The sequence below is a fragment of the Ceratotherium simum genome, chromosome 10 (genome assembly GCF_057802395.1).
Source record: "Ceratotherium simum simum isolate JZ-2026a chromosome 10, ASM5780239v1, whole genome shotgun sequence".
In the NCBI taxonomy this organism is placed as follows: domain Eukaryota; kingdom Metazoa; phylum Chordata; class Mammalia; order Perissodactyla; family Rhinocerotidae; genus Ceratotherium; species Ceratotherium simum.
Window position 1 is genome coordinate 15583748 of NC_141909.1, and position 16508 is coordinate 15600255.

General features: G+C 34.7%; 1 protein-coding gene across 2 annotated transcripts in view; it reads left to right on the forward strand.

The window, feature by feature from the left end:
* UGGT2 (UDP-glucose glycoprotein glucosyltransferase 2) overlaps positions 1–16508 on the forward strand; it is a 189658-nt gene that overhangs the window by 121680 nt on the left and 51470 nt on the right. For both annotated transcript variants that reach the window (XM_087435913.1, XM_004423119.3), the window contains exons 23-26: positions 1160–1284; positions 6756–6851; positions 14077–14179; positions 15849–15928. In XM_087435913.1, the coding sequence (XP_087292039.1) occupies positions 1160–1284; positions 6756–6851; positions 14077–14179; positions 15849–15928 (404 nt within the window). The remainder of the gene's footprint in view (positions 1–1159; positions 1285–6755; positions 6852–14076; positions 14180–15848; positions 15929–16508) is intronic.

Consider the following 16508-nt stretch of genomic DNA (forward strand, 5'->3'; position numbering starts at 1 on the left):
GTCGAAAAAATATAACATTGAAAGTGCTTTCAAAGTCACCTTAAAAACTAAAAAACAAATGCCACCCAAAAAAAAAAGTTACCTTACGAATGATATCAAATCTTAAGGCAATGAAATATTCATATGTGTACTTTTAGTTTTATAGTGACTAGTTTTGCATTTTTAAGAGCCCATGTTTTATGTTTAAGGTTAAACATGGTATTTGTTTAGCTGTAATGCCATCCTTCCAGCTAATATCTCCTATGATATGAGCAAATGAAAAAGATCCAAGAACTATACTTCATTAATTTTTAGAAAATATTAATTGCAGAAGCATATGAAGGGGAAGTGAGAAGATGTGCTGCAACCATTTCACTGTGGTCTTTTTACCAAGAAAAAAAAATATTCTGGTTGACATGTTTTCTAATTGTTTGTTGTTAACTATAATTGTTTAGAGCGTAACACTGTGCCAGGCTCACCTCCTACATCAGGGCTTGTTTCATGAGATTCTGATGTAGTAGCTTCCTCAGAAAGTGCTAATAGTAGTGGAGTTGGTGGTGGTTGTGATGGGATAGCCATCCTGAGAAATTAGGTATGGACACTGTGATAACTCCCCCTCTGTAGTTAGTGGATTAAAGCTAACCTACGTGACCTTGCTGTGCGCCACACTGTTATACATCAGTTACGTGAAGATTGGTTGGTATTATTAAGTAATTATGTGATTTGTCTCTCGGTTTTTGCTCTTCTATGCCTTGCTTATGTATTAATTCATATCTACATAGTGTAGACTACATTTACAGATGAATAGAAAATTGAAATTAAAAGATTTGTAAAGTATAGACAATTGCTTTCATAATTTACTTTAGAATGAAAAGCCTTAGGTTTTTGGAAGCATTATGTTTCAAAGTAAAACTTGCAAATGGAAATAATTTGCTACTTTTCAATTTTGTCAGTTTAATTTTGGTATTTATGTAAATATTATTTGTAATATCAAAATGAGGAAATATTTTTCTCTTCTTTGTCTCCTAATGGATTTAGTAAATAGTGGGATTAATAGCCACCATCTGTTTAATCTCTAATCAGTTTTTGCTTAAAGAAATATCTATTTGATGAGAAAATATTTTCCTCAAACTGGTATCTTCTAGAAGATATACAATAATATAACTGCTTTTATTTTAAGTTCTTAGGACCTATAGATGAAAATTTGTATGCAGAAGATTTTCACTTGTTGGAAAAGATAACGTTTACTAATGTAGTAGAGAAAATTAAAGGCATTGTTGAAAGTATGGAAATCAACTCAAAGAAGTAAGTTTAAATTCATAAGAGCAATTCATTTTGGGGTTTGGTATTTTGCATCTTATTTTTTCTTTTTAAGATTAGAAAATGTTTCAAATACATACACAAGTAAAGATATAATAAAACACATATAGAGAATATAAAGAAATAATAAAAGATATACATTTACTCACCACCACCCAACTGTAGATGTTAATATTTTGTTTTATTTGCCTTGGATCTGACTGTCTCTTTGTTTCTTACCCACCCATCCCATTCTCCTCCCTCCCCAAGAGGTAACCATTTTCCAAAATGTTGTGTGCCTGATTCCCATATTTGTGTTCATAGTTTTGCTTCATGTGTAAATATCTATTATTAGTGTTTATTGTGTTGAAAGCCTTGACTTTTTTAGAGAAATGCTATTATACTGTAGGCTCCCTTTGCAGTCTGCTTCCATAGGCGCTTTATCCACGTTCATGTATATAGAGCTAGCTTATTCATTTTTATTCCTTTTTAGTATTTCATTTTATGAGTATACTGCAGTTCATTTATACATCCATTACTGAGGTACAGTTAACTTGGCTTTAGTTTTTTACTGTTACGGAAATGCTATAATGAACCTGCTTTAAACATCTCCTTTTGCAATGTGTGAGTTTCTCTGGAGTAGACGAGAGGGTTGTAGGGTATGTGCATCTTCAGTTCTACCAGATATTCCTAAATTCTGTCCTTTAAAGTAGTTGCAACAGTTAACACTCCCACCAGAAATGTATAATAGTTCCTGTTTCCCCAAGTCCTCGCCAGTACTTGGTGTTATCTGCCTCAGTTTTTTTTCTCTGATGGATGTGAAATTGTATCTTGTTTTATTTTCATTTCTTTGACATCTAGTAAAGTTGAGTATCTTTTCATATGATTATTTTCATTCATATTTGCTCGTCTGTGAAATACCCGTTCATGTCTTTTGCTTAGTTATCTGTTGGGTTATTTTCTTCTTTTAGTGATTTGTAATATATTCTCTATAATTCTGTATACTAATCTTTATCAATTATATGTGATACAAATATAATATTCCAGTTTGTGACTTGAATATTTACTTTTTCATTGTCATTTTACCACATACACAGAAGTTTTTTATTTTACTGTCAAAATATTATCGGGGTTTTTCCTTCATAGTTTGTCTATGTCTACATAAGTGAGGGAGTTTGTGTGTGTGTGTGTGTGTGTGTGTGTGTGTGTATGGGTTGTATAAGAATTTTTCTTAGTCTGAGTTCATAAAGATATTCTCCCTTATTTATTCTAAAAGTTTTATGGTTTTGCTTTTTTTCTGATTTATATCTTTAATTCTTCTTGAATCTTTATACTGTTCCAATGGTGTATTGCCTCGTGCCAGTCCCACATTGCAGTTACCACAGCTTTATAATCAATTTTGATATCAGATAGTGAAAATTCCCCCTACTTCCTCTTCTTCAAAACTGTCTTGGCTGTTTTTCTCTACTTGATTTTCCGTATAAATATGATTAGGACCAGTATAACAAGTTCAACAAAAAACTCTCCTGGAATTTTTATGGGAATTTCTTTGAATTTATAGGTTAGTTTAAGGAGAATTGCCATTTTTATATAATATTAAATTATCCCATCCAGTAAATATATACATATATTATTTGTATGTAGTTATATAAATGTATATATAGTATATATTTATAATATAAATAATATACAGGTATATAACTGATATATACGGTATATAGTTTATATATAAATATATATGAGAATATGTAGGTGGGTAGATAGGTAGGTAGACAGACAGACATGCTTGTTTAGTGTTCCTTTTAGATCCTTCAGTAAAGCTTCCATTTTTTTCCATGAAGTCTTATACGTGTGTTTTTAGATTTATTCTCTAGTACTTTATACTTTTAGCTCATATTGTAAATGGTGTATTTTAAATTACATTTTCAAATTGTTTACTGATAAATTACAGGAACAGTATTAAGTTTCTGTGTTAATCTCCCTTGCTGGACTCTCTTATTTGTTTGTAACATTTTGTCTAATATAAGACACTCATATCATTTGTGAATTATAACAGCTTTGTTCCTTAACTTCCAGTTTTTAAATATCTCATCTATGTTGGCCTTTCTCTTGTTTTAGTTTGCTCGATTTAGTAAGAGCTATATCTGTTTTACTAGTCTTTTCATATATGTAGGACATGAGGACATGACAGGCTCTTAATTGTTTTTTGTTTGTTTTTATCAATTTCAGTTCTTTATTATTTCTTTTTAATCTGTTCTTTTTTATAAACTTCTCAAGTTGGATTCTTAGCTTATTAATGTCACATTTTTTCTTTCATGTTCTTAAATTACAGGCTTGAAATTTCTCTCTAAGCACTTATTTAGCTGTATCACAGAAGTTTTGATTTATAATTATTTCATTATGATTCAGTGCTAAATATTTTCAAATTTCTGTTTTTATTTTTAAAAGTATTTTTTTATTTTTTTGGAATATTTTGAAATATTTAGAATGTTAGCTTCCTGAAGGCAAGTTGTCTATTTTTTTCATTTTTTAAAACTCTCCTGTACATAGAATTGTGCGTAGGTCTTGTTAGGCACTTAGTAATATTTATTGAATAAATAAATAAAGTGTGTTTTATAAATTTTAAAAGGCACAGTGTGTAATTGATTTCCAGTTTATTTATTTATTTATTTATTGTGTGTGTGTGTGTGTGTGTGTGTGTGTGTGTGTGTGTGAGGAAGATTAGCCCTGAGCTAACATCTATTGCCAATCCTCCTCTTTTTGCTGAGGAAGATTGGCCCTGGGCCAACATCCGTGCCTATCTTCCTCTACTTTATATGGGATGCTGCCACAGCATGGCTTGACAAGCGGTGTGTCGTTGCGCGCCCAAGATCCGAACCTGCAAACCCTGGGCCGTGGCAGCAGAGCGCACACACTTAACTGCTACGCCACTGGGCTGGCCCCTCCAGTTTATTTTGAACTATGATTAGAGGACATGGATAAGTTATTTGGTATTTATTTCTCCTAATTTTGTGAGACAGAGTTAATTTTTATCATTGTTTCATACTTAATTTTTTTAAAAAAGACATTCTCTAATTGTGTGGAAGATTATATATATATTAGGTTGAATGTGTTCTTTTTTCATATCATCAAGATACTGAATTTTTCTTTATCTGTTGGTTAGTAGGAGAAGTTTGTTAAACACCACTAGGATTCTGGGTTTATCATTTAATTCTTGTAGTTTTTTCAATTTTTGTTTTAAATATTTTGAGCTATATGTTGTTATGTATACCCTGTTTCAGAATTATCTTTCTAGTGAATTATTCCTTTCATCATTATATAAATTACTCTTTTCCTAATAAGGATTTTATCTTAAATTATATGAGGTCTGATATTTAAGCCACATCAACATTCTTTTTGGTTAATATTTTTCTGTTATATCTTTCTCTGTCCTTTACTTTCAGTGTATCCATGCATCTCAACAGCATACAGCTATACTTTGGGGGTGGTTATCTTGCCAGAACTAAAAGTTCTGATTCTTAGTCTTGAATACAGAATTCTGGTCCAGATGAAACGGATGCCTTACTTAATCTATCATTTAGGAAATGATATTTCTTAAAAATTCATCATTTAGGAAATTACTTTGATAGAAAATAATAAATGTTTGTAAATTAGTCAAGTAAGGGCTTTTCTGCACTGAAGAGCTAATATCCATAGTTATTTTCAAATGGAATAAAACTAAAGAAAACTTCAAAAAGCAAAAAAAAGTTAGAATTTTATAATTAATTTAGGTCTAGTATATGTTGAAAAGCATATAGTTCAGTAATTATTTCTTGACTTTTGTAAATATGCTAACGTTTCAGAGCTAATTTTTTTAACCTTGTTTGGTAAAAATTATAATTGTAGTTTTAAGTTCAGGAAGCTATTTTAGCCACTTTAAAAGCACATTTCATACCAAAACCACCAACAAAATAACAAAAACCAATAACATTCAACCAGAGGGTGTCCCCTGTAATTGTCTTAACTTGCACACAAATAATGCCAAACAAGTTATGTTGTAATTAGAATGTTCACTTAACTCTGAACATACATTAAAAGTATGCATGTTTTTCAAAAGTTAGTTAACTAGGAAGGCAGAACTCTGAATGCCAAAAAGAGAATCCTTGGAATCATTATCCCAAGGAGCACATAAACTCTATTTCTCTAACGGAGTGATGAGAAAAACTGACCTGGATAGCTGAAAATTCAGCAGAGAATCTAAGAAAAGGTTTGGGCCTCAAAGATTTTCCTTTTCTCGTCTTCCTCTCCTGTCAGTACATACGTACTACTTTATAATTTTATTTATTTATTTTTCCCCCAAAGCCCCAGTAGATAGTTGTATGTCATAGCTGCACATCCTTCTAGTTGCTGTATGTGGGACGCGGCCTCAGCATGGGGGGAGAAGCGGTGCGTTGGTGTGCGCCCGGGATCCAAACCCGGGCCACCAGCGGCGGAGCACGCGCACTTAACTGCCAAGCCACAGGGCCGGCCCGATACGTACTACTTTAAGCAGTCAGCCCAGTTTAAGAAACATGGAGAGCATGTTGACCATAAATATTTCCTCCAATTTTACATATTAGAGATTATGTGGCTAATAAGTAGATACCTTTGAAAGAGTTTATGAATAGAGATTATGGCTTTGATTAATTCATTCATTTGATATGTTTATTAAGTAGCCATTAAATGCAATGCTCTGTGAAAGATATGGTAGGTATTACAAATAGAAATTATAATATAAAGTCCTACATTTCAGGACTTTATAGTTCAGTGAAAGATGATATATTAGAAAGATACAAGGCTCTCAGCTACTCTGAATCTAAATTTCTTTATTTATAAAATGGAGATGCCTATCTTTTCTTTTTCTTTCTTTTTTTTAAGGAAAGTTCAACCAACATTTTCTGTCCCAACATATCATTGAACATATAATACATTTTTGCTGTCATGGATTTTCAAATTTGGTTATATTTAATCTAGATATGTATTTCGTGCAGTCTTAATTAGTTTTCAAACTCATTTGAAACCATGGAAATCTGAGCTTCTTAACTGTATGAAAAATTCTTTGAAAGTAGGTATCATATTATTTACTTTTTGTTCTTCCTGCCCTTCTTTCTTTTCTACATGGGCCCCAATGCTTGGACATATAACCAGCACTCAGCAAGTATTGACTTGAATGGGATGATTCACCATATTCTTATAGACACTGTTGAGAACATTACTTATAAGTGTTTAAAGATCATATCAATGATAAGAGAAAGTAGGATGATTTTAAAAGCAACAGTCATCTTAACTTTGAACTGACAGATTTACTTACAAGTTTGGAAGAAAAATCATTTATATAAAGTTTGTCTATTGGAGATATTTTAAATTAAAGTCCCCTTACTCGAGGCACTAATTATAATATAAAATACAGACCTTTCTCTTCCCGAATCATTCATACATTGTTTATCTTGTTTATCTAGCATGAGTGACCTCATTATGAAAGTTGACGCCCTTGTTTCCTCTTTGCCTAAACGAGCATCTCGGTATGATGTCACATTTCTGAAAGAGAATCACAGGTAAGAATGTAGTAGTGCTGTGTTTTCTGTCACTGCATCCTGTACTCAATTACGGTTTCCGTTTGTATTCATAATATAGCAAAATTTAAAGTAGAATTAAAAGTTCTGTGTTAGAGAATAAAGTATTTGGCAAGATTAGGAAAAGAAATTCCAGTTAATTGTATATTCTAATAAATAAAGGATGATATATATAGGATATGAAGTTTCAAGTAAGTGATATACAGTATGATTTGTCGTATCTTTCTTTCATGCTCAAGATCATTTGGAATTTTTGTCCTATCTTGGAATAATCATTATAAATGATAATATCTTTATATTCTCAATGTATAAAAGACTCAGTTACTAAAGAATTTTGATTCGTAAAATGTAGACATGTCCCAAATGTAGCCTGTCCCAAAATGTGTTCTATGGAACACTACTCTGAGATGTTGGCAGATATGTTCTGAGGGAAAAACTGTTCTCTGGTCAGCTTAGTTTAGAGAACACTGTGTTCTTGGCCAGAGGGGAGGGGGAGATTTTCAGTTTGCATCAGCATATTAACAGTTTATGAGGTATGGGGTAGTTAAAACAAAAGAAAAGTTTGTTTTGGGCCGGCCCCATGGCTTAGGGGTTAAGTGCGCAGGCTCCGCTGCTGGCAGCCTGGGTTTGGATCCCGGGCACACACCGATGCACCGCTTCTCCAGCCGTGCTGAGGCCGAGTCCCACATACAGCAACTAGAAGGATGTGCAGCTATGACATACAACTATCTACTGGGGCTTAGGGGGAAAAAAATAAATAAATAAAATTAAAAAAAAAAAAAAAAAGTTTGTTTTTGGTTAATTCAGTAGTTGGGCAACTTATTTATCCATGGGACACTTTTTTTATTAAAAAGTTATTGTTTCAGGGGCCGGCCCGGTGGCGCAAGTGGTTAAGTGCGCGCGCTCCGCTGTGGCGGCCCGGGGTTCGCTGGTTCGGATCCCGGGCGCGCACCGACGCATTGCTTGGCAAGCCATGCTGTGGCGGCGTCCCATATAAAGTGGAGGAGGATGGGCACAGATGTTAGCCCAGGGCAGTCTTCCTCAGCAAAAGAAGAGGAGGATTGGCGGATGTTAGCACAGGGCTGATCTCCTCACAAAAAAAAAAAAAAAAAAGTTATTGTTTCATAAAAATTAGGTTTCTGAAGACAGCCATCAGAGAAATACTGTTCTAGAATAATAAACTAGTTTATAATTTCATTATATAATACAACTCCTCTAAGATATTTGAAATAAAATTCATCAAACTCTATCTACGTACATACAATTATCTGTGTCCCCAGAAGAGAACCTTTGTTTTGTTTTGAATTAAGGACCACTTAAAATTGGGGGAAAAAATCAGTTATACATTATGTAACTAAACGATAGACATGTTTTATTAAATGATCTTTTTCTTTGTGTGTGTGTGTGTGTGTGTGTGTGTGTGTGTGTGTGTGTGTGTGTGAGGAAGATCAGCCCTGAGCTAACATCCATGCCAATCCTCCTCTTTTTGCTAAGGAAGACGGGCTCTGAGCTAACATCTATTGCCAATCCTCCTCCTTTTTTTTTCTTTCCCCAAAGCCCCAGTAGCTAGTTGTATGTCATAGTTGCACATCCTTCTGGTTGCTGTATGTGGGACACAGCCTCAGCATGGCCGGAGAAGCAGTGCATCGGTGCACGCCCGGGATCCAAACTCAGGCCACCAGTAGTGGAGCGTCCGCACTTAACCGCTAAGCCACGGGGCCAGCCCAAAAATGATCTTTTTCTACCCACTTCTCCTATAAAACTAAATTGAGACAAATTAACACAAACTTTAAATGACTGACACCTTTTTGTAAGTTTCCTGGTAGATGCAATCTTACATCGCTTATGCTTACTATTAGAAGATACCACGTGCTTTAGCTGTAGAAAGTCTGTCTTTTGAGATGTCTTCACACATGTATAGGGTTATCATTCTCAGGGAAAATTACTATCTAAAGAGAAATTATCTAGCACTGTGACAAATGAAGTCTTCATTTTCTTTTTCAGATAAGTGAGATTCAATACTTTTAAGTGTTTTAAACACATCTAATGGAATTCTTTTTAGAAACATTTTTGATTTCTTAAATACCACGTGCCGAAGTAATTTAACACAAATCATTCAAAACTATCATTGTAAACATTAGTCACTGTAATGTTCTATGAAGTTATACTTAGGAATTTTGATGTGTTTGGAACTATTTACTCCCACATTAAATGTCTGAAACATTTGATCTGTCCTGGTTTATTGTTGTTGTAGTCTGCTTTCTTTCTCTAGCTTTCAGTATCAGGAGTCAATGTGTCCTGCTGCTTTTAAGCCTACTGCCTTATTTTATGTGGAGGGAAGGATGTGATATGACTTTGTGACAGTGGTTTGCAATTCTCCAATTTTTTTCTGTTTATTTCTGGGGCATTAATATAAATATTTGTAAGTGGATATGTAGTAAATATGTATTGGCATGCATCTGTGTTTATGCATTAATATGTACTCATCTAATGCCTGCCTCTGTTTAACGTACAAAGTCAGTAATCCACCATTTTCTGAGTTCATGTATATAATTTTGTTTTCTATGTGTTTACACGTGTTGGTATGATATATTTATCTAGATCGACTTTGGTTGTTTGGCATAGCGTGAGCTTTCTTGTCAAAAAAATCCAGTATTTGAATCCTAATGTACTGCTTATTTAGCTGTGTGACCTCTCTTAGCCTCAGTTTCTTTTTTTTTTTTTTAAAGATTTTTTTTTTCCCCCTAAAGCCCCAGTAGATAGTTGTATGTCATAGCTGCACATCCTTCCAGTTGCTGCATGTGGGATGCGGCCTCAGCATGGCTGGAGAAGCAGCATGTCAGCGCGCGCCCGGGATCCGAACCCGGGCTGCCAGCAGTGGAGTGCGCACACTTAACCGCCAAGCCACGGGGCCGGTCCAGCCTCAGTTTCTTAGTCTATAAAATATAGATGATAATCCCTATCCTTCAGGGGTTTTATGAGTTACAGGCCTACTGCCTTGAATATAGTAGATATTTAATGCATTGTAACTAGCTGTTATGCATATTTGTTACACAAATAATGACATTCCTCTCACAACTTGGAAATAAGAGAAGTAAGATTGAACCTGAAAGTTCAACCATAAAATCAACTCACATTAATCAGGGGAGAAATGTGAATACCTACCTTAAATGTAGGATCAAGGCCAGCAAGACTTAATTTATTGAAGAAACAATGACTTTGTTGGATTTTATTTTTGTTGGAAGCCTAGGAAAAGTAGAACGAAGCACATTAGCAATACTGGACTACATAGTCAGGGTCAGAGCAGTAGAAACATTGTTATATGTGTGCGTGTGTGTGTATATGTGTGTGCATGTGTATATGGAGAGTGTATAGATAAGAATTTATTTATTTGAAATATTTTAAAATATTTTAAATATTTATTTTAAATAAATAAAAGAATTGTTATAAGATTTGACCTTACACAGTTGTGGGAGCTGGTTAAGCAGCCTCTGTAAGGCTATTGACTTCTGATACTGGAGCTTGAAGTTCACAAGGCAGACTATGAGGAAGGAAAGGTGGTTGTAAAGAGGGGGGATCAAGAGCAAGCTGGAACCCCATAAGGATGGGCTGAAACCTGTGTCAGCTCTTATTGCCTCTGACCTTGGTATGTAGTGGGCGTCCTGCAGAAAATGGGAACCCTTTGTCACAAAGCTAAACACACACTTGTGACCCAGGAATCAGAGAAGTAGGGGAGAGTCCTGGGGAAGGTAGAACCAGCTGGTGCCTCATGCCAAGAAGGTGAGTCAGCAGGTCAGTGACAAGGTGGGTGAGCTACAAAATGGCTGCTGCCCCTCTTCTGCCCTCCACACCTCCTGCGAATCTCTTGTGGCCCACCCAAACCAGAAATGTGAGGGAAAGGGAATTCTGGAAGATGTAGTTCAGCCTAGCAAAGTTGACGCGTTATAAAGCTACTGCATGGACCAAGATTCCAAGGATTTGCTCTGCCAGGCCTCAGTGGTGTGATGGAGTTAGTAAGTCAGTTTAACCATAATCATGTGTTTGATTCCTCAGTGATTTCTAAGCCTTTATTCTTTGTTAGAAATCCTCGTTATTTGTAAGAGTAGCTATACTACTTTTTTTTGATACTACTATTACAGATTCCCTGAGCTCATGCAGTGTCTTAAAATTATTATCTTTAGTAATTGTCTCTAGAAATACCATTCTTTGTCTATCAAAGAGTTTGCTTCTGATTTTTTCCTATCAGGGAAAATTATAATAATATTTTATAGTACAGTTCAGTTTTATACATAAATTTCTGCATAACGTCACACTTAATTTTTTAAAATGTTGGTGAACCTTTGGAAATTGATACTAGGATAGTATAGTATGCTACAGAGATGAGCAAAACCTTCAAGTCACTTTTCATTTTAATTTATATATTTTCAGTATTTCTTTAGTTATGTAGGTATATTATTTCATGAGAATATGTATATATTTCTATAATCACATTGAAAAATTCAATTATAGCTTTTTAGTGATGTATAATATACAATATTTTTTATGCAGCATTATATCTTTGACACTCTGCTTTTGTCTATATGAAGCCAATATGTTAAAAGTTATAAATATATTATTGCTGTATTAATATATTTGATTGTTCTTAATTCCTCCTTATAAATTTAAATTTTTATTAGAATATTTAAATTTAACAAGATAACTTATGGATTGTTTGCAAATGGAGAAAGAAAAGGGTAGTAGTAAATTGAAATCTGAAAGAAGTGAAAAATGAAAAGCACAGTTACATTTTTCTCAGCCCTGAAGGATCTCTGTTGAATTTCTGTATTACCTATGGCCTTCTCTTCACAACATGTAGATTTGATATTCTTCCAATATCTTTGCCAAAAGCAAAAATAGCAACCCTAACCTGTCACCCCGTCATCCCAGGAACTTGCAGTGACAGATGCAAGTGGTGTGATGCTAAAGGTCTTGAAGAAGGCCTTGCAGACCACTGGAGCAGCGGCCGGCCTGCCTGCCTGCCTTGAGCACGCCACAAATTTAGCTCTAAGTTCTCCAGTTTACACGGTTCAAAAAGTTCACAAATGAAAACAAATGAGTCATTCAGGTGAAGTGTAACTAACTATTCTTGGGAGGACAGAAATTTCTCTTAGGAATCTTCATAAAGAGACTACTGTATAACAAGCAGTGTCTTCAACATCCTTAAAGTAGATGATTTGACCTATTTTTATACGTAAACTGATAGCATCATAAAATTAATTCAGTAAAACAACTCTCCACAAAATGAATACAATATTGGCTGAGTAGCCAGCTTTTCTACTGCTTTGACGTGTTTGAAATGTGTTTAGCACAACCATGTGCCACACAACGACATTTTGGTCAATGGACCGCATAGATGACAGTGGTCCCATAGGATTAGTACCATATGGCCTAGGAATGTAGTAGGCATACCACCCAGCTTTGTGTAAGTACACTCTATGATGTTTGCACAAAGATGAAATCAGCTAACGACACATTTCTCAGAACATATCCCCGTCGTTAAGTAACATATGACTGTATATCTGTAAGAGTTGATGAACTTTGTATACCTCAAGCTGTTCTTCACTGTTTTTTCTCTGAGTTAAGCTTTTAATAATTATTGACTGTCAGTGTGCTTGACATTATTCTTCCTGGCTAATGGCAAGAAGTGTAGCAATAGTTTTTTGGCGATTGAGTAGAAATCCATTGCCTTAAAAAGGTGATGTAGGTAGAGTTAGCATCTTTTTGTTAATGTTGCATGAGAAAACGGATGCTCCATTTCCATTCTTAGATGAATCATTGTGATACCTAGTAATAGGCTCAGGATTCTGCTCAGAAAATTGTCCTGAGTCCACACCAACACATGTATAAATAGATGATGGGGACTATGGAATTCTGATTCGTACAAAGAAAAGGCAATAGTCTGGGGGGAAAACCTTCAAGTAGCAGTAAACAGATGCCTACTTGCGCCGTAATAACATCTCAGAAAGCTTACAGAAAATGACTTGTTTTGAGTAGTGCTACAAGGATGGCAGTAATCTGTAAAATTTTCATCAAGATAACTAAAGGAATTAACCATTGTAGATAGTCTCTTTAACTTAAAACATCTGATTTGTATCTCTTATTTCTAGCAATAGTTATCCAGCAGGATCTGTTACCTGATTCTGCCGCTCCTATTTAACATAATCAGATAATATCAACTGCATATACAATGAAATGTCTTTCATTTCTCTACATCAGAGGACCCATATCTGGAGTGAGTTTTTCATTAGCTTTTATTTAATTGCTGAGAAATTAATCCTTTCACTGCAAAAAGTCTAGATATTGATAGTCTGTGTACCAAAGAAGACTAATATCCCTGTAATTTTACGGGTGTACATTTTGATTTGGTAATGTTTTTCCCTTTGTAATATGTAAAATATTTAATTCATACATCTCAAAAAAACTGACTTCCTGTATTATTACAGTGTTAAAACAGTTATTCAATTGGAATATTCTGTACCTTTAATTAAATATATACTTTAAACTTTTAATTATATTAAAGATAGAATTGATTATCTCCTACTGGCCTTTTTGGTGCTTTTAATGATTTTCTCAACATTTTTCTTTCAAGATTAGTCCATCTTCTAACTTAGAACTTAGATCAATGAAAGACAAAGTGGACAGGGAGGAGGAGGTGAGGAGAGGATGACTGGGGTTAAAATAAAGTATGATAAATTTGGATGTTTGTTTCTGAATTTTCCTGTTATAATATGTTGGGTTTTTTTAAATATTAAATTTAATAAAAGTACTGAATAGTTAATTTTATCATTTTCATATCTGAGAAAATATATTCAACTAACACAAAAACATCTTGGTTTTATTTTTTATATTGTATGATCCATGAGAATTTGGGGGGCTGAAAATTATCAGAATTTTCACTATATTAGTATTGTTCTTTGAAGAGTTTTCTAAAATCACTTGTTCGTAAAATCTTACTTTCATTTTCTCCAATTGTTTCTAGTTTTCTAATGTATTGAACAAGAACGTTAGACTTTCAAATTTAGATTTTCTTCTTTGAAATAACCAGAATTTTTTTAATCTAGTGAGAAAGAAAGCAATTTATAAGAATGTATATAGCTAAGATTAAGATTAATTAGGCACTTGAATAAATTTAACTGATCATCTTTCATCTTATTTTCTATTTTCCTAGCATTATAAAGATCAATCCTCAGGAGAATGATATGTTCTTTGATGTCATTGCTATTGTTGATCCATTGACAAGAGAAGCACAGAAAATGTCACAGTTATTGATCGTAAGATAATATAATATTTTATATTTACATATTATATACTACTTTTATTTCAAAATTTATAATCTTTTCAAGTCTTTTCGAGTATAATCAAATATTTGTGCTCTTGATTCTTTGTTCCATACAGCATTTTAAATAATTCGTCATATTTCAATGTAGAAAATGAATGATAGAGCTGTGCACAGGGTGTTATGGCAGTACCAAGTTTAGGTGTTGCTATGGATTTAACTGTTGTCCCCCTCTCCCCTAAAATTCATATATTAGAGCCCCGACCCCCATGTGACTGTATTTGGGAATAGGGCCTTTAGGAGGTAATTAAGGTTAAGTGAGATTTTACGGATTGGGTTCTAATCCAGTAGGATTGATAGCCTCATAAGAAGAGGAGGAGGGAGCCGGCCTCATGGCCGAGTGGTTAAAGTTCTGCGTGCTCTGCTTCGGCAGCCCAGGTTCTCAGGTTCAGATCCCGGGCGCAAACCTACACCACTTATCACGCCATGGTGTGGCAGCGACCCGCATACAAAATAGAGCAAGATTGGCACAGGGCTAATGTTAGCTCAGGGCTAATCTTCCCCAAGCCAAAAAAAAAGAGGAGGCTTGGCAACGGATGTTAGCTCAGGGCAAATCTCCCTCAGAGAGGAAAGAAAAAAAAAAAGAAAGGAGAGGAGGCGAGAAAGAGATCTCTTTCTGTCTTTACACGCATAAAGAAGAGATTGATTGAGCACACTGTGACTTGGCTACTGCCTACAAAACAGGAAGAGAGCCCTCGCCAGAAACTGAACCTACCAGCACCTTGATCTAAAATAAATAAATTTCTGTTGTTTAAGCCACCCAGTCTGTGGTATTTTGTAATGGCAGTCTGAGCAGACTAATACACGTGTCTTCCTGTCTTCGTTTTTCCCCAGGTGTGGAGAATGGCTTCTGGAGAAGCTGATGCCTAAGCTTAATTAGTTAAAGTGTAATAAGTAACATTAGGCAAACAGTTGAAGCTAAGGGATGAGGGAACATGAAGGTTGTATTCAATAGGCTTGGCCACAGCAACAATACCTTCAAGACTGAAGTTTATTTCTCTCATCTCAAAGTCCAAGTGTAACCGCCTAGAGTTGCTTAAAGACAGGTCCACGGTGTGAGGGACTCAGGCACCTTCCGTCTGGTTGTTCAGCCATTGTCATGAAGCAGCTTCTGTCTAGTGGTTTAAGATCACTAGTCAAGGGCCCAACATCATCTCTGTATTTCTGCCAACAGGAAGGGGAGAACAAGGGCACAACCCTGAAGTTGGACATGGTCCACCCAGTCACACCTCACTGACCAGAATGTAGCCTGTCATCTGGCTACACCCAGCCACAAGGGAGGGTGGAGACTATGCATAAACCTGAAAGTAGGGGAGAATGAATTTTAGAAGACAACTAGCAGACTCTGAGAGGATATTATGTGGCTTATCATTGTACTGAAAATTTTAAAGGTTCAAATTGTGATGTAGCTTGCAGTAGTTAGATTTTAATAAACCAGTTACATTGGAAGACTATGTATTTTTTCTAGTAATGTTCAAAATTTTGGAGTATCCTACTTGAAATTACTCATTTCTATTTTTAGTACACCTGGTACATAGGAAATGCTCAATAAATGTTAGCTATTAATATGACAATATCAAATATGGGAATTTTTTTTGTGATAGGTACTTGGCAAGATGATCAACATGAAGGTGAAGTTGTTCATGAACTGCAGGGGTAAGCTTTCAGAGGCCCCTTTAAAGAGGTGAGTCTAAGTGAACATAATTTCATTTTCAAAGATTTGCAAATGCTGAGATGAAAAAAGAGACCGTAATTACTGGACCTGTTTTTATTTTTTCTTTGCAAGATACTTAACTGAAATAGATCAGAAGGTCAGAGATAGTTTATTAACCTTAATTGTTATAAAATTAAAATAACTTAACCAGTAAAATTGATCCAATCTAATTGCAGAATTTACATGGATGTATGTGTATCCTTGGGTATTTTTGAAAATGTGATCCAGAAATACCTGTTTAGAAATATATAAAGGGGAAATAAGATTGAATTAAACCGGTTATTTTTGGTTTTGCTATGCTTTTAAAACTTCAGAGGTGAATTATGAAAATGATATTTATTATATCATCACATTTATTATTTGAGGGTATTGAGATGTAATTAGTTTAGAATAATCTTTCAGTGGTATAGAAAATGTTTACTGTTACATGCAAATATTCCTTGTTAATACGGTTCTGTTGAAATAATATTGTCTCTCAAGTGGGGACAAAAACATACCCTTCCTCTTCTTTCTGAATCAGAATCACTGTCATTTTGAGCCACTCTTATTG